The 22,467-nt window shown below is 36.6% G+C and overlaps 2 protein-coding genes across 4 annotated transcripts in view; one reads left to right on the top strand and one right to left on the bottom strand.

Moving 5' to 3' along the window:
• The first annotated feature begins 1,699 nt into the window (after window positions 1-1,699).
• Window positions 1,700-22,467, top strand: part of LOC134535000 (zinc finger MYND domain-containing protein 11-like) — a 48,753-nt gene continuing 27,985 nt past the window's right edge. The window contains exons 1-5 of one of the 3 annotated variants that reach the window (XM_063373807.1): window positions 1,707-1,826; window positions 2,387-2,448; window positions 10,211-10,386; window positions 18,891-19,042; window positions 21,067-21,191. In XM_063373807.1, the coding sequence (XP_063229877.1) occupies window positions 18,904-19,042; window positions 21,067-21,191 (264 nt within the window). In that variant the 5' untranslated portion in view covers window positions 1,707-1,826; window positions 2,387-2,448; window positions 10,211-10,386; window positions 18,891-18,903. Of the gene's footprint in view, window positions 1,900-2,386; window positions 2,449-10,210; window positions 10,387-18,890; window positions 19,043-21,066; window positions 21,192-22,467 lie in introns of all 3 variants that reach the window. The other 2 variants (XM_063373806.1, XM_063373805.1) reach the window with 2 other exon arrangements.
• LOC134535001 (uncharacterized) lies at window positions 8,854-14,055 on the bottom strand. Its single transcript, XM_063373808.1, has 2 exons — window positions 13,810-14,055; window positions 8,854-10,792 (listed from the first exon to the last, which is right to left on the bottom strand). The coding sequence occupies exon 2, from the start codon at window positions 10,781-10,783 to the stop codon at window positions 9,179-9,181; it is 1,605 nt and encodes a 534-aa protein (XP_063229878.1). The 5' UTR covers window positions 10,784-10,792; window positions 13,810-14,055; the 3' UTR covers window positions 8,854-9,178.

Here is a 22,467-nt window from a genome sequence, read left to right as displayed (position 1 = left end):
CCCTCCCCTCCCCCGCGGCCCGCGGGCCTCGGTCCGCTGGCGGGCGGGAGAACACAGTGGTGTTCTGGGCGCGCTAGAGAGCAGACGTGCACGCCGCTCCGCGCTGCTCGTGAGGCGCATTTTGTCATCTCGCAGTCCGCCGACAGTGAAACGTCACGGGTCGTCTCTGCAGCTGAGCTGCATTCGTTGTATCGCAGGCCGTATTGAGTTTTACGAGTTTTCCGGGACGTCACCAGCCGAACGTCATAGGCCGTGTACGCGCATCTACGGACAGCCGAACCTCTCGGTCAGTACGAATCTCTTACGTGACGGACCGCGCACGCGCTGTGCATCATTACAGGACAATCGTAACCGGGACGATAGTTACAGGATTACCTTCCCAGTTTGTGTCGGGACGTATTAAAAAGACGAGACTTTCATCCGGGAGTCCGGGTCGTAGCAGGGAGGGCGCTCATTCCACGACGTGTCCGCCAGGCTGCGGCAGGCTCTCTATGTGACAGTAAAAGGGGCTCGTGGAACGGACAACACCGAGTTATCCTTGGAGCTGCCTACCATTCTTCCTTCTCACCTAAAATTCCCTCCAGGTCCCGTATTTCCCGGTCCCGGCCACGTTGGCCTGGACCCACACCTCACCGACGAGAGCTGCACGGGAAAGACAGGGCAATTACGCAAACGGGGAACCAGGGACCAAAAGCAGAGGAAAGTCAATATGTTCAATTTGTGTTTGCCGTGTCTTACATCTTGGATGTGACGTATCAGTGAAGTTATTCTTCTCGTGCCATACTTCAAGGGTTTACATGCAACAAAACAAACTGAGACTCTATCGCTTCAAGGCTCTCCTACATACGCAACCATACATATGCCGGGACATGCATCTACAATGACACGATCCGGGCAGTGTGCTGCAGTAGCACCATATGCAGTGTCAACCTTTAGTGTATTGACATCGTACATCCTGTGGCAGTTAATCCCGGTCCCCGCCCTGCCAGTACCAGAATCTGCTGGTGGAAAGCATACCTAGCCCTCTCCCGAGTCAAAGACACAATGTGCCAACACAGAAGGAAGGTAATCAACATTTATGGTAAGCAGATAGCTTTGTTAATTATATTTCAATTTCTGTGCAATGTCCATAAACCCCTTTAGTGCCCACAAGGGATTGTGTATCATACAGACATGTTGACCCCTTAAGGGCACCGATTTATGTAAATGCTAGTGTTTCCCCTTAAAACCTGGGGCCTATATTAAATTATAGTTATGTGTATTCACACTATTTTAAATTTAAACCCATATTAAAGATGTTTACACTGACAGTCTCCAACTTGATTAGTAATGGTAATTTTAATCTTAACGTAATATTAAATACCGCAATTTAGACATTCAACCACTTTTTGGTTATTATATTTTGATTCAAAGGATTTGTGAAGTGTTTCGTTTATAAGAATATAAGAATATAGATCCAGGTTGTTAGTGTACTATCAACGTCCCAATCATATCCCAAACTTCAAAAGACAACAGAAAATCCTATAAATTTTATTTTGTGCTATAAGTTTGATTAAAACTTGACTTTTTGGAACAAAAAATTCTCACAAAATATAGTTTACGGAAGTTTTTATGAAGGTAAATTTATTTATCCTTCCTTTTTGTTATTTAAATTTATAAATGTGTTTCGGAATTAATATGTGTAGTGTCATTTTAATTTATTATTCGTCGTTTTGAAAAGAAGAGTAAGAAAACATCAACAAAAATAATATGATCTTACCGTGTGATTATTGTAGTAAAAATACTTGAAACCGTGATGAGAGCCTAATTCATCCTGAATAGATTTGGTGTGTACTTGTTTAAGCTCTATTAATAGGTTTAACATTATTCGAACTAATTGCAAACGACGGGTTCACGAGTGTGAGTACCCCATATTATTTTGTTGTGGTTTAAACGTTTTTGGGAATATTTGTAACTTTCTGTGATTAACAATAAAATAAATGTTTGTGAGAGTCATTTAAAGAGTTTACAGATAGTGTGTCATTATTAGTTGTTAAAACTATTGTACCTGAAAGTTTAACGTTAGCCGGTAAAACGAGTGATTAAAAATAAAGGACGTCATAATAGTTTAATAGTTAAAACATGTATAGATTATACGTATATACTTCCTTACGTTGATGTTTCTGTACAAATGCTCGTTCGTACTTAACTTTATTTTATAGTTTTAGTTCATCTATGTTTCATCGCGTGGTATTTTGCGTTTTGTAGAAAGTAATGTTATTCAGTGGTATTAATAAGTTGTATATTGGCAGTATACCATACAGTGAATAAGTTAATGCACATAAGGTACATTAACAATGTAATAGAGCTTAATTTTATAGTGTTGGCTTTAATGTGGATGTTTCAGGACTGTTTCGACTGCTGTGCACACCAAGCCAGGATTTGACAGCTTTGAGTCATGAGCAAGAAGTGAGTGTGTGCAATATGCAGACAGTGCATGCATTGCTGGGTCTTGCTTTGTGTGTTTGTTATTGTTTAAGGAAAAGTGGTCTAACTGCAGTTTAAGCACAAAATACTAATCCCTCTTCTGTATGGCTACTTTTAGAGATTTCATGATAAACCTATGTGCCGGAAACAAAAAAAAAATGTTTTCCAGCTGTACATGTATTGGTTATTAATGTGTGAGACAAAACATATGTACATATAATTTAGCTTTGGTGGATATTAACAGTTGCAACATGTTTCAAAGTTGGTGCACTATAAGGTAGGATTGCAGCCTTGTTAACCAATTACAATTTCATGTGTTTTTTTTTTTACATGTAGATAAAGTAAATGTTCTTTTTGTTTACATGCATTTTGTATTTCCATGTCTAATGTTTGTGTGTTTCCCCAGGTTATAGCTTTCATGCCCGCATGGAATACTAACAAATAAACAAACATTGCATGCTATTTGAGAACAAGTTTGATTAGTTAAGTACTTGCATGCATCTGACTCTGGTTTTTACTTTGGAAGTGTAATCAAAGTAATCTTAATGTTGTCACAAAATGCCAGGGCTGAATTTCATTTTATGGTTGATACGTTGGCATGAGATGGAGGTAATTGGGGAGTACTGGGGCTTTTTCAAAGGCAGAATATGAGAAAAATAAAAAAATAAATAAATATTGTTTAATTATGTATGAAGTGCTAATTTTTAGTTATAATCTTTCAATCATGTTTCGAATTTAATCCCTCGTTTTTAGTTGCGAATCTGCGTCGTTCTGCCTCCAGAGTGCGAGCAGATGAGCGTGGAGGGCACACCCATAGAAATTCAAAAACATGCTTTTGCGGGCTAGTAAACTGAAACCAGCATTACTTTTGTATCACATTGCAAATAACTCATAGCTACAGAAGTTGGTGGCTCTGCGGAAGGCAATAGCCTCAGTGAAGTGGAGAACAGGGATGGTAGGTGCAGTTTCCGCAGAACTTACAAAGATAGCTCTCTGCCGCTATGCAGAAGGCAGCATACGTCAAGGAAGGGAAGTATAGGTGTGATACCAGGGTGTCTATGGGTCATGAAAGTCTCGAAATAAAAGAAATCAAAGAATAGGTCACGAACTTCACGATGAATTCCGTAAATAAGTGGCAATAGTGCTGGAGGTCAGGGAACTTTTGTTTCCAACAGACTTTTACTGACATACATTTAATTTGTTTGATGCCTTACTTTGCTTATGTGGCCATTATCTCTAGAAATATTATAGCTTTCTGGCTTAAAAATGGGCAGGTTCCTACAAAATGTAGATAATTTGGAAATACATTTGTTTCTGTTTGATTTTGGTTATACATCTTAATTTGAAAATAGACCTTTAATAAAAAAAAAACTTGTAAAATTTTGTCAAAAGGTTGTCAAAAAGACCTTAAATAAATTCACTGCTAGGTAGGTATTTGTAGGCCTAAACACCCTGGTGCAAGTGTGGATGCTTCAGACACTCCAGACAAAGGGCTCACTTTTTGGCTGAAGCGAGGTGTGTAACAGTAAAATGGACTTGCATTCCAGGGTACCCGGGTTCGAATCCCTGTCCATCCATCCATCCTGATTTCAGTTTTCACTGGTTCACTGGTGAATGTTGGGATGGTTCCTTACAATGTTCTTTAATATCCTTTAAGTCCTTAATTAGTCTTTAATTGAATAAGGGCACTTAAAAGTTCTTAAATTTCACAAATAATTCTTAAAAACTCCTTACCTAATTAAGACTGATAGGTGATAGCATGTTAATAATAATTGATACGTGCAAGTATTTAAAAAAAAAAAAATTGTTTTTAACTTGGTTGCAAACAATGGTTTGTGCCTGCACAGTACAATTGGCGAATTTTAGTTTAGATTTTGTTTTGCTGTTTTAATTTGAACTCCTAAAGTAAATTTATTAGTAATAAAATTAAATGTTGGGGCTACAGATTTCAGATCAAAACTTTGCTTGGGTTAAATGTGTGTTTCAGTGATAATTTTGGACAGTACTTACTGGCTTATTTGTAAGAGTTGACTAACCAACAGAATTATTTTTTTGTGTGTTTACTATTTAAAATTGTTATTTCGTTGAGTTATTTTGTGATATTACAAATATGTAGTTTCCTACCTCTTAATAGTGGTGAAGGCAATGAAGTGAATGGGTCCTTAAAAATTCCTTAATTTTTGATTGCGTAAGAGGGTACGAAACACGAATAGGGTTTGTGCCAATTCCTTTCCCAACACATGCAACATCTGAGCGCTAGGTGTCCACATCCTGGAAAGTCAGGGAAGTTAAAATTGGTCAGGGAAAGTCAGGTAATTTACTTGGAATCCTCTAGATGAAGTAATTTGAGGAGAAAATGTCATGCTACATTCTGCCAACACCCACACTGTGAAATATATATATATTATTTTAATGGTTTTGAAGTGCATAGACATGACCAATAGAAAATGGTGTAGAGGGTAGAGGGAACTGGGCCAGCTGTGAGGATTGTGGAGTCTGCATTTTCTTTGCTTCTTTCAGAAAGAAATTAATTTAAAGACATAATTTAGGGAAACTGGAAATTTTGGTCAAGGAAAAGTTGGGAAAATATTATTACAGATTTGAGAGGACACCCTTGTTCATTGTTCAGAGACCGCATTGCTGACGAGACATACAACTAAACGCCTGTGTGCCAAAACTTGTGGTGAGAAAGTTCAACATTCCTGCCGTACCCTGTGCGGACGATATGACTTGTCACTGACTGGGCTTTGCAGAGAAGTTTATAGTAGAATCTCATTTTGACCACCCTTGGTCCAAAAATGTTCCACCTAATTTCTCTTTTTATACTTGTTTAGTTTTATTGTTTTTCTTCCATTATACTGCATTTCAAAAATTATTCACAATGATTCACGGAGAGTTACCCCCCAGTCCTTACATAATTTTAGAGCAAAATGTGTCATATAAATGTGGGTCCTGTACCCCATATTGACGTAGTAAATGTTTTATATGAATAACTTATTCTACCTATGTGGGAATGGATGAAGGACATTTTATTCTGTAAAATTTCCACAATATTAAAACAAAATCATGAATGTCACTAAAAAGATAAGTTTTTATATTATTTTTGACATATAATAAAAGTAAGACTCGTACATATAAAGAAAATATTTTTGATGGTGGATACACGATTGCATCATGTTGCTGGTTAGACAAGCTTCCATGGAGGGCAAGAGAATATAAATTAAAAATTACCAGAAACTAGAAACACATTTTTCATCGTCTAGATGTAAAAAACCATTGCAATATAGATATTTGAGTTTTTAATTACTGGAGATTTACTCAATTTCTACATTTGTTGATAATATTTTATGAACGAATGCCCAAAAGAACGAAATTACTACAGAAGATTTCTGATATGATAAATAGAGGTGTCCCTCTTAGTAATTTCAAATAACATTCTTAACCACTGAACTTAAGTTTTAAAATACTTCTTAAGATGAATTTTCAGGTAATAGTACTGTAAACATATTAAACTAAAGATCAACTACGTTTTGTCAGTTATAGCTGTTTTTAATTTGTAGTATTAAGCAATTCCCGAGGCTGGTTTATGCCTTTGAAGTTGGAGTGGAACTTTTTTTCTTAAAAATAATAGCGAAAGTTTTTAAGATTAAACACTAAGCATCTGGATAATGTTTCAAAGAAAGTTATAGAAGCACCGCAAAACTTATCACTGTTTGAAAAATTTCTTTGAAATAATTCGTGGTAATATACCATTATTTTTCATACATTTTCCAGATGCTTGGCTGCCCCCATTTATTTAAAAGATATCATTTTATGACGAGTAGGTTATTGTGGTAGTTGTAGAAATTTGTTCAATTTATCATTATTTAGATGCTCAATGTTCCATCTTTAATATATATATTTTTTTTATTAAATTGTTTGATTCCAACTTCAAAAGCGTACACCAGCATTGGAAAGCACTTAAGGCTATAACCTATAGTATGTTTTTTGACTTCTTTTGTGTGATGAACCTGCAGCCGAAGTTTTTTGGTCAAATTCGGACTTACTTGTGTACTAAAGGTGGTCATTTCACGATGCTGTCTTCATTACATTTTAAAAAGTACTTCCACCGCAAACAGTAGAATACACAACCATACAACGATCACCACACACAATACCGAGACCACGCCGGCCTTGGGTAGACTCCTCCTGGGACAGAAAGATGGCTTCACAGCAGTGTGGGGGAAGAAGGTTGAAAAGGGCAAGGCCTCGGGTGACGTGATGGAAGAACAGTTTGTTTATTCATTCCACTCCCAGTTCTTATTATCCATCGTCAAACACTTAAAAACTGAATTGGGTACTTATCTGTTATATTCCCACCTGAAAAATATCAATACTTCGGCTTATCGATATTCCCTCCCATTCAATTATTGCTGTTTTTATTGATAACATTACAATCCGTAGTTCTGAATGTCGAGGTGTTGTTTGTTTCAGTATTTCAGTGACAATGAGTGAAATTGTTAATTTTAGAAAATTGTGTAGACTTATTGCAGATGAAAAACCATCAGTGATTTTTTTTTCAGCGCTATTGGATAATTCCTTCCGAAAATTTCTGCATTAACAACCACAAAATGTACCTGTCATTTGTAAAAGTCATAAAATGGAGATGCACTATGAAATGTTGTGAACATAGTATTAGGAATGGAATATAGCTGGAGGGATGTAAATTATCATTGGAGACCTTTGTGTTGTTTATATACTGTTGATCAAGATAACTGAAGAATGCATAATTTTGTAATAAAGAGTTGAACATGTGCATTGAGGCTTTCATTGACTACAGCAATTATATGAGTTAGGTTTGCGTGTGGCGAATGCAACAGGAAGAAACTGAAATTGGAGGAAATGGCCTCTAAGGCTGAATTAATGAAACCTTTTATTCCAAAAGAAAAAAATAACGCCAGTAGAGTGTTACCTGAACAGTGGGTCTTTGGTGGAATTTGCAGAGGGACTAATGAATGTTTTTTAACGCCTGTTCCAAACGTAACTCGAAATACTGTTTTGTCACTATTTAAAAAGTATTAGATCTGGCTCTATAATTTTAAGTGATTGTTGGAGTGCATACAGAAACATTTTGCATGAGGGTTGCATACTTTATACTGTGGATAGTTATAACTTCGTGGACCCCCAAATGATACAACACACTCAAACAATTGAAAGATTGTACATTATAGTTTCATAACAATTATAAAATTACTGAATCAGTATTGATGTATCATAATTAGAGACCTGCAAAATTCGCGGATTCATTCGGTGATAGGCTAGAATTCAAACACATATACCTCTTAGATAATTTTTCTATTGGCTTACTGTTCATCTGGACGAATCTCAACCAGTTATAAACCCTCAACCAAAGAATGATCGAATCACAGACAAACCAGCTGAGACAACTTACAAGTCAGCGGCCAATGAACTTGCATTATTTGCCCGAGTGTACTGGGGTATGTTCAGTCTATCCTGAAGGCCATCGAAACCGTGAATTTTGCGGTTCATCAGTTTGTTAGACCGTGTGAAGATCAATTTGGTTGGTGGTAGGTGGAAAGTTAACAGATAAGTACCCTGAATTGTGGTAATGGTTGCGTTTACACTGTTAATAAAATAGTCGCATTGGTTTTGAACTAATTACATTTTCAGAGACAAGCTTAAGATCCTTGGATAATTAAATTTTATATGGTGTCTGTAAAAATTATATTGCAGGGTACGTACAATCCTTAAGATTGAATTTCCAATTTCTTATGTGAAGATCCTTAAAAGATCTTATTTTCTAACATCCTTAAAAGTCCTTAAAATTATTAATTACTGTAGTATATGGAAAAATTTTGCTGTTGCTAAAGTGATTGAAATAGATCAAGACCCATTTAGACACAACCATTAATAACAGTACATAGAGTTAAAAAAAAAGAAACTTTTGAAAATATTTAGTTTTAGTTTATCAAGTTTAATGTGATTAGAAAGGCAATTGTCGAAGCTAAACAACCAGTTGTGTGAAGTCATTCAACATTTCTGATGAAACGGCGTGTATCACCAATCAATTGCAAAAACTTTTTTTTTATTAAAATTTCATAAAATATGCAAACTCGTGTGACAAGATTATGTTCTGCTGAAGATGTTTTTTCGTTAAGTGTAATGGTAGATTTTAGTATGGGTGGTTTTTGTTGGATCATAATTTCTGAAATTTTTTGTTAAAAAAAATATGAATCATTTTCTAAAACCTGTGGTGGGGGAAAAAATCAGTGGATAGTTAAAATTGGTGGTTTAGGAAACAGCATTAAGTGAGGGATATCTATGTTCTAGTTTTTATGAAAGCCGGAATCTTTCTACTTGACCTAAAATAACTGAGACACTACTACATACAATTTAAGGAAATCATGTATTTATAAAATAAAAGTGAGTTGTTACAATTACAAAATTTTTACTAGCAATAATCACATAGTTTTGGTAAATAATATATAGGAGTTCAGAATGTCATTAATGTTGTAGTGTGCCTGTAACCAAAAACATTTTTGATGGGTTTTGCTTTAACTCTTCCGTGTTGCTTTCTATTCCGTGTTTCTGGCATTAATATAAGCTTGTGAAACTGTTCATTGACTTGCTATCAGCAATACTAGTTGTGATGGGTGATCACTCACGGATGAGTGTTGTTAAGTAAGGAAAAAAAAAAAACTTCTGTAAATATTTAGCTGGCGCTGGCATTGTCGGTGAAAGCTCGTTTGACCCTCGTGAACACACCCGTCCCGGAGGCAGAGGGAGAGGCAGGGTCGTCGTCGCCGGCCGGGTGGACCGTCACGCGTCCGAGGACACCCTGGCCCAGCGTGTGGCCCCCCTTGAGGTCTGCGCGCGCCAGCCGGACGTTGAGCGCGCTGCGGGCCAGCCCGTGAAGCTGCGCCAGCTCGAAGAGCAGCGTCGACACGGCGCCGGGCACGGACACGCACAGCCACACTCTCAGGAGCGTCTCCACGAGCGACGGCGTCCACAGCACGACGCTCGCCAGGATGAACTGCCTCAGGGTGTCCGCGGTGGTCGCGAGCCTTGTGCCGCAGTCGTCTTCCCGCTTCACTTCGTTACCCTCGTCTCCGCCGCCCTTGTCTCCGCTGGCGCAGGGCTGCTCTCGATCGGTGCGTCGCGTGTTGCTCTCGGCCCGCTCTGCGAGTCTCCTGCGGACGAGGAAGTACAGAATGCCGGTCGCGGCCAGCGGCAGGAAGTAGCAGAGGAACAGCACCACGAACAGATGTGTCTTGAGGAACTGCCCCGCCAAGTAGCACTCGGTCACGCACGTGCTCAGCTCGTCAAAGCTCACCAGGACGTCGATGTGGTCCGGCAGGAGGATGTACGTGATGTTTCCTGTGGGTTTGCGTGTTGTGTGCTGGGTGCTTGCTGTGTTCGCTTCTTGCTTGTCTGCTGCAACTACTGGATATTGTGTGTCGCTTTCAGTTGGCTCACTGTCCGTGGGATACTCGGTGTTTTCACTGTCCTCCTGGGTGCCACTTTTGTACTCATTGTGACTTTCTTCCATTACCTCGCCTCTTCTGTGCCTGTGTAAGAACTGTGGGATGTAATGTTCTCTGCCGTCTTGCTGTTTGCTAGAATTTAATGACTCACGCACGATGTTATATATTTTACTTACAATTGAATTTGTCAGCTCTGTTATCACTGTAGTGTTATTGTATTCCTCCACGTGCTGTCTAATCAAGTCGTCATTGTTTTTTAGCGGTAGCTCCACGTTGGACATCAGAGCGTAGACAGGATCGGACTGTTGTCGGGTGCAGTTGTGTTGAACCTCCGTCTGCAAAAGGGCGACGGAGGAGCCGGAACATTCCGCATCGCGAGCGACCGGGCCGCCGGCGTGGATATTGGAGAAGAGTAGCGCCAGCGTTGCGACCGCAGGTACGACCCACTGGGCGAGCAGCCCCGTCCCGAGCCTGCGCCGGGAGCCGCCGGCCTCGCGAGCCTCGCAGGCGGTCCCGTAGCACTCGTAGGTCTGGGCGAGGATGGACACGAAGGCGTTGACGAACGGTGCGAGGAAGAGAGCCGCCACGGTGACGACCTTGGCGGAGCTACACCCCTCGAGGGCTCTGTGAGAGTTGGGGTGGTCCACCCCGTCGGGGGAGGTGGCCAGGAAGAGCACGCCGGTGGCTAGCACCGCTAGTGTGTCGGATGTCGAGAGCAGCGCGTGGGCGGATGCCCCGTGCCTCAGCTGTAGGTAGGTGAGGTAGCTGGCTGCCGCCCCTCCTGCCGTCACGAGCACGGCGCCTGTCCCCAGGCAGAGTGGAGCAGACAACATTGCAGCCACCTGCAAACAAATTAGCTTTCGTGAGTGCAATTACTTTCTTAACTTATAAAAAGGTTCAGGAAGCACTCTGCAAATTGTTATTCGCTATCAGCACACTTTCTTCTTTGTAAATCACTAATGAGATTATACCAAACTGTACATAGAAGTTGGCTGTGTTAGTCGAGTCAAGCTAGAATGAACGGTCCAGCCCACGTGTTGGTGTATTTCTGACGTGTAGGCCACACATACAGTTGACTTAGACCAATTTATTGAAGTGCTATTTTAAGGAATTGCACTAACCTAACAGAAATATTAGTTTTGGAAAGTGGAGTGATGCACATCACTTAGGGCATTGGGAAAAATAAGCAGGGCTTTCAGCAGAAAATTTAACCAACATGACATTCTGTGTTTACAGCACTTCTCAAAATTCCTCCTATACGTTGCTTATCTGCTGCAAGATATACCAACTCTTACGAACTAGTTCTTAAACAGTCATTAAATGTAAACAGATTAAAATTAAATAAAACTAGGTAGCTAGTTATCAGTTACAATGAACCAACGATCTGAAATCAAAGAAAAAGAAACAAATTTAAGAACATATTATTAATCATGGGGTAGGAATCCTCAAATTAATTAATTTTCCCAGTATTTTTTGTAAGTATGGCTTACCTTATCTCAAATATTATAAAATGTTTTGTACTGTCAGATATAAATGTAAAAAAAAAAATCATTTTTGGCATTGTTTTGTGAAGATTATATTGAAACATGAACCATTTATTTTTTTAAGATATTAAATAAAGCTTTTGCAATTTTTGTTTTACTGAATAATTCTGGCAATTCAGAAGATCATGAAATGTAAATGGTATAGAGCAGTGATATCCATCAGGTGGCCGCAGGCCGTAAGCGGTCCGCAACGTTGTTTTATGTGGCCCATCTCAACAATCTTTTGAAAACAAATAATACGGTGTCATATAAAAAGTCATTAATAAAGATTGATAGTATTCAAGTAATGGAATAATGTGGGTATTTTAATGTTCTATTGTTTCCTACTTTGCTGCAAACAATAATTACGCATGCACAGTACAATTGGCGAATTTCGGGCCACGTGATTATATTTTATGTATAAAAAACATTTTTAATTAGTTTTTTATGTTTTGTATCTCACCTTTTTTACTGTTTACTTATAAAGAAATGTAATAGTGATTAAATTAACTTTTATGGCAACAATTTATGGATAGACACAATACTTGGGTTAGGTATGTATTCCAGAGATAATTATGGTCTTAAGGGGCTTAGAACTGAACCAACCAACAATTTTATTTTTTGTGCATTAACTATTAAACATTGTTGTTTTCTTAAGAGTTTTTGTGATATTACAAATAGTTTTCTACATATTATTAGTGGTGAAGACGAAGTTAAGGGGTCCTTAAAAACTCCCTAATTTTTGATTGTGCAAGAGGGTATGAACCATATGTTAATTGATGTATTGATTAACAGTCTTTCCACGTATCTAGAATATTTTGTGAGCAGACAATGTTCAGGAGCCATAACTAACAGAAATATTGAAAATATGTGCTTATATTTTTTTAATCTGTAGTATATTTCTTCATGATAAATCATTCTTGCATTTTTTGCAAAGACCTATTTTTAAGAGAATTATTTTTTTATTCCCAGTCTTAATACCACAATTTGTATTCATTGGTTTTGATGCATAATAAGACAAAATTATTATAAGAAGTCTATAAATAATAATTCATTTGTATCTTATATAATATCTGGCCCTTGGACTAGTTTCAAAACTGAAATTTGTTGCTCAAAATGATATATGTTGGCCACCATTGGCTTAGAGCATAGGTGTGGGCAGAATTTGTGGTGACATTTGACAAAAAGAATATGGAGGCATTTTTTTTATATAATTTAGCAGTTAGTTGAATTTCTATCCAAGGGAATAGTATTGGTTGATAAAAAATTATAGGTGAGGTGGTCACTAATATTTAGGTTGCAGAGTTTATGATCTTTAGTCACAGGCTGGTATTTCTTTAAAAGATATTTAGTATTTATCAAACTTTTAAACAATCACTCGGAGGCATTTTGCCGGGGAAAGGGGGATATGGAGGGAATGTATTCCCCCCGGAAGTTATGAAAAATATATGCGAGGTCTCTGTGAAGGCAGTATGTGTTTGTAGGGTGATGCAAGGTGAGCTGTTGAAACACATGGACCTACAAACCACACAGAAAGTGATACATATTGAGAATGGTAATATAACTATGCAAACTTGATGTAAGTTTTTTATTACAATTTTATTTTAAATCCCCTCCTGAAAAAAATTTCCTTTACCTGTTATTGCATTCACTACCTTCGAGTGATTCTCTATTCGTGCGACCAATGTCACTTCGATTTTACAGTAGCTACCATAAACTTACATTTGAATTTAAATCCAATTCTCTTGCATATAAGCCCTATTGCATCAAAAGAGTAGCTTTGCAAGCTCATTTGTAGTATAAGAAATGTTAAATATAATATGTTTATAGTTATTAATCAAGAAATGAATAGAATTAGAAATACTTATAAAATAATTATTTTTAATTGTGTGGTTTGGTTTTCATTAAAAAAATTACATGAAGTAATGTTGATGAGTTTAAAAAGTCAAACATTTAGTATAAAACACTATATTATAGGTTATCTTTTTTTTTAAATTCGGAGTCACAGTAATGAAGTACATGACACTGCATTATTATAATTATAACTTTCTCCTGAACTAAGGAACAGTACAGAAGAATATAAAATTTTTTATTTGCAGTTTTTTGTTTAACTTGCTCTCATAAAAATATGTAGTATGGTTTTACGTACACATTTGAACTTTTCAAGTTTTTTCCCATTAATTGTTGAAGTTGATCAATGCAATTGTGCTTGATACGTATGCACTTATTAGATGTGATATAATTTTTAATGATGATAAAGACAAAATCCACTTTTTTTTTTTAAATGTCAAATTTTTTTGTTTTGTAACACCATGATATTGGGCTTTAATACATACCTTATTTCTTCTAGCAGTAGTAATGTAGATTTCTTGAGCTCGTACAGATTGAAGTAACGACTAAGACGCGGAACATCATTTAAAAAAAAGTTAATATGATCACTCCTACGTTGTCAGCGCGATCCCACACTTCTGGTGGTTAGGTCATCCTGGAGTTGACAGTTGGCACAGAGCATGCGAGTGAGTGTCGCTGTGACAGTTGACAGCAGCGTTCTCCTCCCTCAAGGCAGGAGCAAGCTCGTGTCTGCCGCCGGCCGTACGATCGGGGGTCGGTGACCCGGCCGTGCCATGAGGGTAGGCAGGTGCAAGGCTGCCGGCCGACCCAGTGGCACGCTTGTTCCTCGCTCAGCCCCTTCCCCTCCTCCCCCTACCACCTGTGCTTTTTTTAGAGGGGTTTATATCCTAAATTATTTTGAATCTAGTGTTTTTTTTTTTGTGCATGATTTTAAGTAAATTCATAATGCAACCATTTTTAATTCTCAATGGAAGGTATTTTTTTTTTTTACTAACCAAGTCATTTAACGTTTTTTTTTTTTTTGTGAACTTAAAAAGTAAATATTTATTTCAGGCCTATTATGTACTGAAATCATCTAGGGTTAACTGTTCATATGCAGCCTTAATCTTCGAATACGTTATTTTTGTATAGCTTTCATAAATGGATATTTAAAAATAAAAAAAGTCAGTTTTCTGAACTCTAAAATACTCATGTTTCTAAGGTTCTGGGGAAAACTAATTTTTATTGATTTAACATGATATGCTAACATAAAGTGTTGGCAGATGAAGGCTACATATGAATACTGTTTAACCCAAAACAGTGCACCACGTTATTTAATGGTTCATCCTCATGATTCTACACACGATAATTAGATAAAATATACTCAACTAAGTTCAGGGGAGGGCAATTGGAATAACTCTGTTCTTCGAGGATCTCCGGTCTTGTCCCCAGCCAGTTCAGGATGTGCTCCAACTCTCGCTGTAAAAGAGAGTCTAGCACTAAGACCCAGTAAAACTATTGATGACGGCGACTCAGCTTAGCTCTGCACAGGCCTGGTTGAAAATTCCTTAAAATGGGTGTGTCTCACCAATGAAGACCGGAATTGTAGCTGTAGAATTGATTGGAAGTCTCGCAGCACAATGGCGGTTATTTGCCCAATGCGGTAGTGTAAATAACTGTGAAATACAGCTCACTATGGTCCGTATGTTAAAAATCCAGACTTCCTAGACTTAATACTTGCAAAGCTACATAAATTCACTATCTTCTCGTATCTTCTCGTTCTCTGCGCGGGATCCCTAGACCGAGGGACCGCCCCACACACAGAGGACGTCTTCTCAATGGGAAGCCCAACACTTAAGTAATTGTTCTTCCAAAATCGCCGGCCAGCGAGGATCTAGGCTAGGAAGAGTGACTAAGCAACCCCACTTCCTACTTGGCGAAAGTTAATACTCTAAGACCATAGCTAACGAGTGCAGTGAAGCGAAATCAGTAATAAATGGAATAATAAATCTCAAATAAATATGCAGCAAAGAAGAATAAAATCCCAAACATGAAAATCAATTGATATGCTATGAATAAGCCTGGGTGTTCTGTGCACAACTCATTACTTAAATACATTAAAGAAAAATATAACTATTCTTATTTAAATGACAAAGTAAACATATCGCCATGAGACAAAAATGAGTAAAAACATATAAACATGTCTTAATGTTTACAAGTGGGACAGTATTTTTTTTTATTTATTTATGTGTGTGTGTGTGTGTGTGTGTATATATATTTGTGATTTGCCCACCGACAGTTGGGTAACTTTAATGGTAGGCACGATATACACACATGCAAACTATACACATACGTGGAGAAAACAAATACATGCAACATAAAAAAAAGGAACACCATACTAACAATAACTGAAATATTAAATATAACACAACTAGGACAAATACAAAACAATTATAGAACAGTAAAATGATTGTGTTATATATTAATTACAAAACAAATTTTGTTCTGATTGATTAAAATTTGAAATTAATAGATTTAAATAATTTTTGTTGTGCAGAGTAAATATCCTAGATTGTAGGTGACTATTAAACTGGGGAACTCTAATACCAGTATAATCTGCAATTAAGTTTTGAGCTGTACAATAATTGTATTTAAAAAGAGAATCTAAATATGCTTTATGATTATAGCTGTTGCCAGATATCTCAGTTTACATTTTCTTGGCAAGGGGTGTGTGGAGTGTTGTTTTGCCTTTGTTAATTGCTTTGGGAAAAAACATATTCAGTCACACATTGTCAATTCCTAAGATATACCTAATATTAATTATTATACTGTAACCTTTTTTTAAATTTTATGTGTGGTGATTATATTACACTATAATTATAATATTTATTTATAATTATTGTATAAGAGTTAATAAAATTAAAATTAAAAAAATTTAATTGCAGCTCCTTTAAAGTGTTCTGTAAAATCAAAATAATTAATGGTTATGTATGCAGGGAGCCCACATTCAGGAAAATCAGAGAAGTTGGAATTAGTCAGTGAAAGTCAGAAAATTTACTTTAAATATTGGAAAAGTCATGTAAATTCCCACAGTGGTATTAATTTGAGGGGAAAATTTCATACTCCATTCTGCAATCACCCTGATTTTGAAAGAGTTTTATTTATTTATTTATTTTTTTCAGATAATATTTAAGTATAAAATAGTATGCAAATTCTGTTAAAATTTGTATTTTGTTAAATAATCCTGGGCCAGCCATGGGAATGGTTGAGGCTGTATTATGGTTATTTCTTTCTAAAAATCATAAAATATGTAAATCATTTTTTAAAAAATTGTCAGGGAAATTTGATATTTTGGCCATGAAAAGTAAGGGAAATTTTTTTGCAGTCTTGTGTGAACACCTTGGTTTGTGATAGCATTATTTTTTGTTTGAAAATAATAGATGTAAAAAAATTTTGTTTCATGGTAAATTTTTGAACTGAAATGTGGGTAAATTGGTTGTGTATGAAATCTGATGGCATTTGTTCAATATTCTCATACAGTATTTTCCATGACCAAAATAAATTTTAAGAATATTATTATTAATTATTGCAATAGAATTTTTTTTTTCAGTAACTTTGATAGTAGTGCTTATATATTGTAAAGCCAAGTGTTGAGTTGTGGTAGGTCGTAGTGTGCTTTTATTCTTCAGCTGGCGTGCGCTAAGTGTTAACTGTGTTCACAGCAGCACTGGTGCTGATGAGTGATGGTTTCAGACCTGCATGTCTTGTCTGCCAGTCTAGAGTGCTTTGGCACTATCAGCACGTCGTCGATGGTGGCGGCTTATCACAATGTGGGTTCTGTTAGTCTCTTGCTCATGCAGCCAAGTGCATGACCCTTAACCCTCTCTCCTCCTCCCCCTCCCCAACTTGCCACCTGAAGATGTGCTTCTACAATCTGTCTAGGGATCAGTGAGAATTCAAAACACACACATATATATATATATATATATATATAGAGAGAGAGAGAGAGAGAGAGAGAGTTAGTTTTTTTCTTTAAATTATTAATTACCAATAGATACACCAAGTGGAACTCATTCACAAAAAATTTAATTAAAAAAAAAATGTAACATGTGTGAAGTCGAGATGATTTTTTGAGAAATTTAGATTTGTTTTTTCTGCAACATTATACACACATTACTTTTATATCCAACAAATAATGTGTGATTACGATTTAAAATTTCTAATAATACTCTTGGAAAAATTCAATATTTGTTCATAATTTTATATTTTATTCAAAATTTGTTTCAAATATTAAAAAAAAATCGGTATTTTTAGAAGCCTTCCTTCATCAACTCAGGCCCTAACATTTTATTTACTTTCCCTGTTATTTTCGTCTACATTTTCCATCTAGTTTATGCCCATAACGTAGTCACTTTTAAGGGTGACAAAGAGAAAATTTAAGGAACTATTGTGACTAGCACCACACATTAAGATAGAATAAAAATCTTTATTAAGTTTTTTTATTTAATTTGTTATGATATTACAGATAATTTTTAAATTAGCTATACTGTACGTTGTTATCTAGTCCTATAGTTTCTGAATACAACCAGGAAGGAAATTGCTGTTTAATGTAGACCACTACTTATTTTTCAGCTCTTAACATACTTGAGTTACACACTAATGAATGGCTATTAGACATTCATTAGTATCCTAACATCTCTGTGGAGGCTTGCTTTAGTTTTTGAAGCACTGTAGTTGCTTGTATAGTGTTCGTTAGTTTAGAAATTATTTTTCAGTAATAGTATTTAGTACATGTGTTGGATGTTTGTCTTAATATTCTTAAAACATTTTCAGGGGGTGTATTCTCATAGGTAATTATTTTTATTGCGGCTGTGGAGTTAAAATTTCTAAGTTATATCCCTATCCTATTCCTTTTCCAGCTTCCCTTCTGGACCACATGTATTTTCTTCCCATCATTCACTCTCCCAGTTTCGATGAATACAATATTTTATATCATTTTAAAGACGTTACAGAGACAGTTGCATCCACATGTTAGCAAATCATGTTTTACTTTTTTCCTAGCAAATGTTTATTGTGTATATGTGTGTGTATATAGACGCAAGTACAATCATGTACATGCATGTGCACACACACAAAACAAACATACAAAAATATGTAGAACTTCATCAGAAGAGGTAAGTATCACTGCAGTGATCTCATTCTACATTATTACAAATTGCTGAAGATTGTGGTGTCTTAATCAGTCATCTTAGTTTCAAATCAAATTTACTTTTATTATTTTCATTTTGATGTAAATATGCAAGTTGCGAGCAAAAGGTGTGTGTGTGTACGTACGTATATATGTGTGTATGTGTGTGTGTACATGTATAAACACCCAGTTTTATATAGAAGTATGGGCTGTTTCAAAAATTTAGTGGAGTTATGTTATTCTTCCTCAGGACCTATTACATTATTGTTAGTTTTACAGTAATTGTGATAATAGTTTCCAAGTCACGCGATGTGAATGATTCACAGCATGAAGTGACGTGTAAATGCTTGTGTCGGAGCTGTCCATTCTCATGCTCAGCCGTGAAGGTGTGTGTTGCAGACTGTTCTCCGCGATGTCTCGGCGACGGATGTCCTGCCCTCAAATCACGCAGCAGCTATGGGACGCCATCAAAGTGATCCGCTACCAGCGGCAAATAAGCAACATAGCCCGCATCACCCGGTTCATGTCCAGGCAGTTCAGGATTAGCGAAGGTTTGTGCCGCGGCCTCTTAGCGACTGGGTTCTTCTCCCGTCGTCACCAACACGGTCGAGTTGTCGAACCACTCTCTTTCCACCAAGGATTCACGGGTGGGTTCGATCCTTGGTGGGGCCAAACAACTGAAACGTGCAGAATGTTGCATTGAGCTGGTGGGTTTTCTTCTGTGGGTACTCCCATTCCCTTCGCCACCACAACTCTTTCCCAAATTCATTCCTCAACGCTCCATCCTCAAATACCACCAAAATTACAATATACGAACTATTTGTTATTCAATAAAAAATATTAGAAAATGAAGCAAATTACAAAATTCAACACTGACAACTTCCAAAGTTTACTAGGTTTTTTTTTCTTCGTGCCTATCCTTTTGCCATTTCTCAAGATATTGTACTTTTAACATGTATGTATTTATATAAATAAAATAACCATATGTATTGATTCTGGAAACTGAGTTCCTGAATTAACCATTTAAAAGGTTAAATGTTTAAACAGCATAGTTGGTTATTTTCATTTCTTGTACCTTATTTTATTTGGGCCCTTGATTCCTAGATTCAGATTCGAGAGTCATATTTGAAATACTCTTTGTGATTCGAATGTTGGATTCTGTTTCGAGAAAATTGGTATTTTACCCATAAATACAAATAATCCTTCACTCCTTAACCATCATAAACTGTGATGCCACTTTCTACAAGTAGATGCAAAGAAAGACTTTTCAGTATTAGAAAAGGTGAAAACATAGGTATGACATACAAATAGTAACTTGTTTCATTTCAAGATCAGTACTTATTATTTGTGCAGGAAGGCAGCAGACAATTTGGGTTCGATTAAGATGAGTATTTTGATGTAAAGCATTGTAAATAAAAAATTGCATTGCAGTAGAAACGTAGTGTAATCCTAGCGCTTATTAATAATCTTTACGTCTTCTAGTGTAGTTGTGGACTGCAAACATAGTGTCCTTTTTGTAGTAGTTTTATTATATATTTACTTCTTGTGCATTATGGACATGCTTATGTTGATCAAAAGAATTTTTAAATAAATAATGGTTATTTAATCAAATTAGGTCATCCAGCATTTACTACATTTTACATTTTTAAATAATTTTACAAATTGTTTTTAGACTGACCATACATTTTTTATATATGTATGACTAAATCATATTTTGCGTATACTGGTATGTCCCATTTCAATCACAGTTAAAAGTTTTCGTATTTTTAAGAATATGGAGGTACCAAGTATTCCTTTTTTGATGCGTTACATATTCTTTCAAGTTCCAGTTTGGTCATTTAGTGAATTTTTGCCATTGAAAGGTGCCTGAATCCAAATATCTTTTTGTCACTCTGTTGAGTCACTTTGAAATCACCCTGCCAACTTGGATGCAAAATAATATAGATTTCAATATATTATGTCTGTAAAGCATTACCAAGTAATTCTTAGCTCCAGAATATTCAATTAAAAAATTTAATTCATAATATCTTAATATTTTTTGCATGTTACAGAACTCTGGCCAGTGACTTCCTGAATGGGTTATAGGCATACAAGTATGTTGGTGATTTCATATGTATGCACGACCACAAAATAAACATTTTCCCTACCTATTTTGTTTTGTCGTGTGTGTGTGTGTGTGTTCGCTTGTGCAGATACATTAATATATTTAAAAAAAAAAAAATTGAAAAAGGATATTAATAATGTTTGTGTGCTGATGCATGTATTTCTCATCTTTCTAATCAACAGTTGCTTGCATTTATAGTGCACATTTGTTTGCTTAGCACAAGAACTCTGGTGCACTGGCCATTTACTTTATAGATGTGTGCGCTGTGAGTAACTTTCCCGTTTTCATTTGTTTTCGCAATCCTGGGAGATCTCGTGCATCCTTGTGCCCAGCAAGTGTTCGGCATTCGCGCACTTTGCAAAGCAGGACGCCCACAATCCACGGGCGTGCCTGCCTGCCATCGTCGATGGAGATACTTGGGGGGGGAGGGTTTCGTTTGGTGACCACGGGCCCCGTGCGTGTGTGCTTCAGAGGAGACTCGCCGTCAGCTCAACTACTGCGTCCGCGACAAGCTGATCCGCGTGATCGAGAGGGTCGGCTCCAAGGGCTCCAAGATCGGCGTGAAGCAGGAGGGCTACAAGCTCCCGCAGGGTGGGGTGAGTTGTCTCTTCCCGCCGGCGTTCAACGAGAAGTCCCGCAGTCTCCCTCTTGGAGGCAGGGCTCAGCAGGTATCCCGTCAGATGAGAATGTTGGATTGCAGCGGTGATGGAAAAAATGGCTGCCCCAAGCACCTGCAGGCTCATTGCTACATCTTCATTGCTACATGCTTCCCACGTAGAACAATGACTAGGGACCAGATTATATTGTGAATTGCGATAAAACAAAAAACACAGCAAAAAGCATGCAAAAAAAATTGAATAACACTGTAATGCAAGTTATATCATGGAATTAAGTAGCATTTAACAGAAACTTAACTCAAATCATAAAAAAAAAGGTATTTTATAATGTTTGAAATCAAGGAATGTAGTTATTTCCAGACACAAAAATGGCACCAAAGTGCATGGATCAGAAAAATTAATTTTATTTGTTTTGTGAATCTCTTACTGAATCTATTTTAAACCATAATTGCTCACTAATTTATTTTTATTGTTCTGAATGTATCTGTTTTATACCAAATTATTAAAAAAAAAATTATTTTATCTTAAAAATGCAGCATTAGAATTTTACCCTTATTTTGGTGGAGTAAGTATTACAAAACATCTTTTATAAAAATAAAAACAATACACTGAAATCCTCTGCATTATAAATTAAATTGGATTAAAAATAAAACCATAAAATGTTGTCCCTATCAATGACTAATACCTGCTGGAAATGAAACATGTGTCACCTTACTAATGAGCTAGTGCAGAGTCCTGCTGATAGGGAAGATATGGGAAACAGAGAAAACTTCGAGAATTGAAAAGGTGTCTTAAAAAAAAAAAATCAGGGAAATAGAAAGTTTCTTAGTTTAAAATAAATTATCAGTAAGTTTTCATGTTGTGTAGTTTCTTAATTTTTGAAACTTGGTATGTGTTTTAATTTTAAATATGTTTACCTTTACCTAATGTAGGTGATACCAACAACTGTGTGTTAAAGGCACTATATGAACAGGCACTATATCATTCCAAAATTTCATCAAAGAAATATATTAATTTTCTTTTTTAAACTGACAGTGCTGGTTACTTATGTTGATGGAGATAGTGCAAACTTACAATATTGTGCAGGGAACAATTTACAGTTGATTCTGCATGTTACGTATGTTTGTTGTTGAAAGGTGGTTTTATATTTATTTGTTTTTTATTATAGGTGTCGGTTATATTGCCTGATGTTCCTCTCAGACAGGGGAAAAAAAAAATTTAGGGGGGGCAGGAATGATAGACAAAACTCAGGGAA

This window comes from Bacillus rossius, chromosome 8, assembly GCF_032445375.1.
Source record: "Bacillus rossius redtenbacheri isolate Brsri chromosome 8, Brsri_v3, whole genome shotgun sequence".
Lineage (NCBI taxonomy): Eukaryota > Metazoa > Arthropoda > Insecta > Phasmatodea > Bacillidae > Bacillus > Bacillus rossius.
Note: the sequence above shows the minus strand (reverse complement) of the source record. Positions and strands in the feature narration are given on the sequence as shown.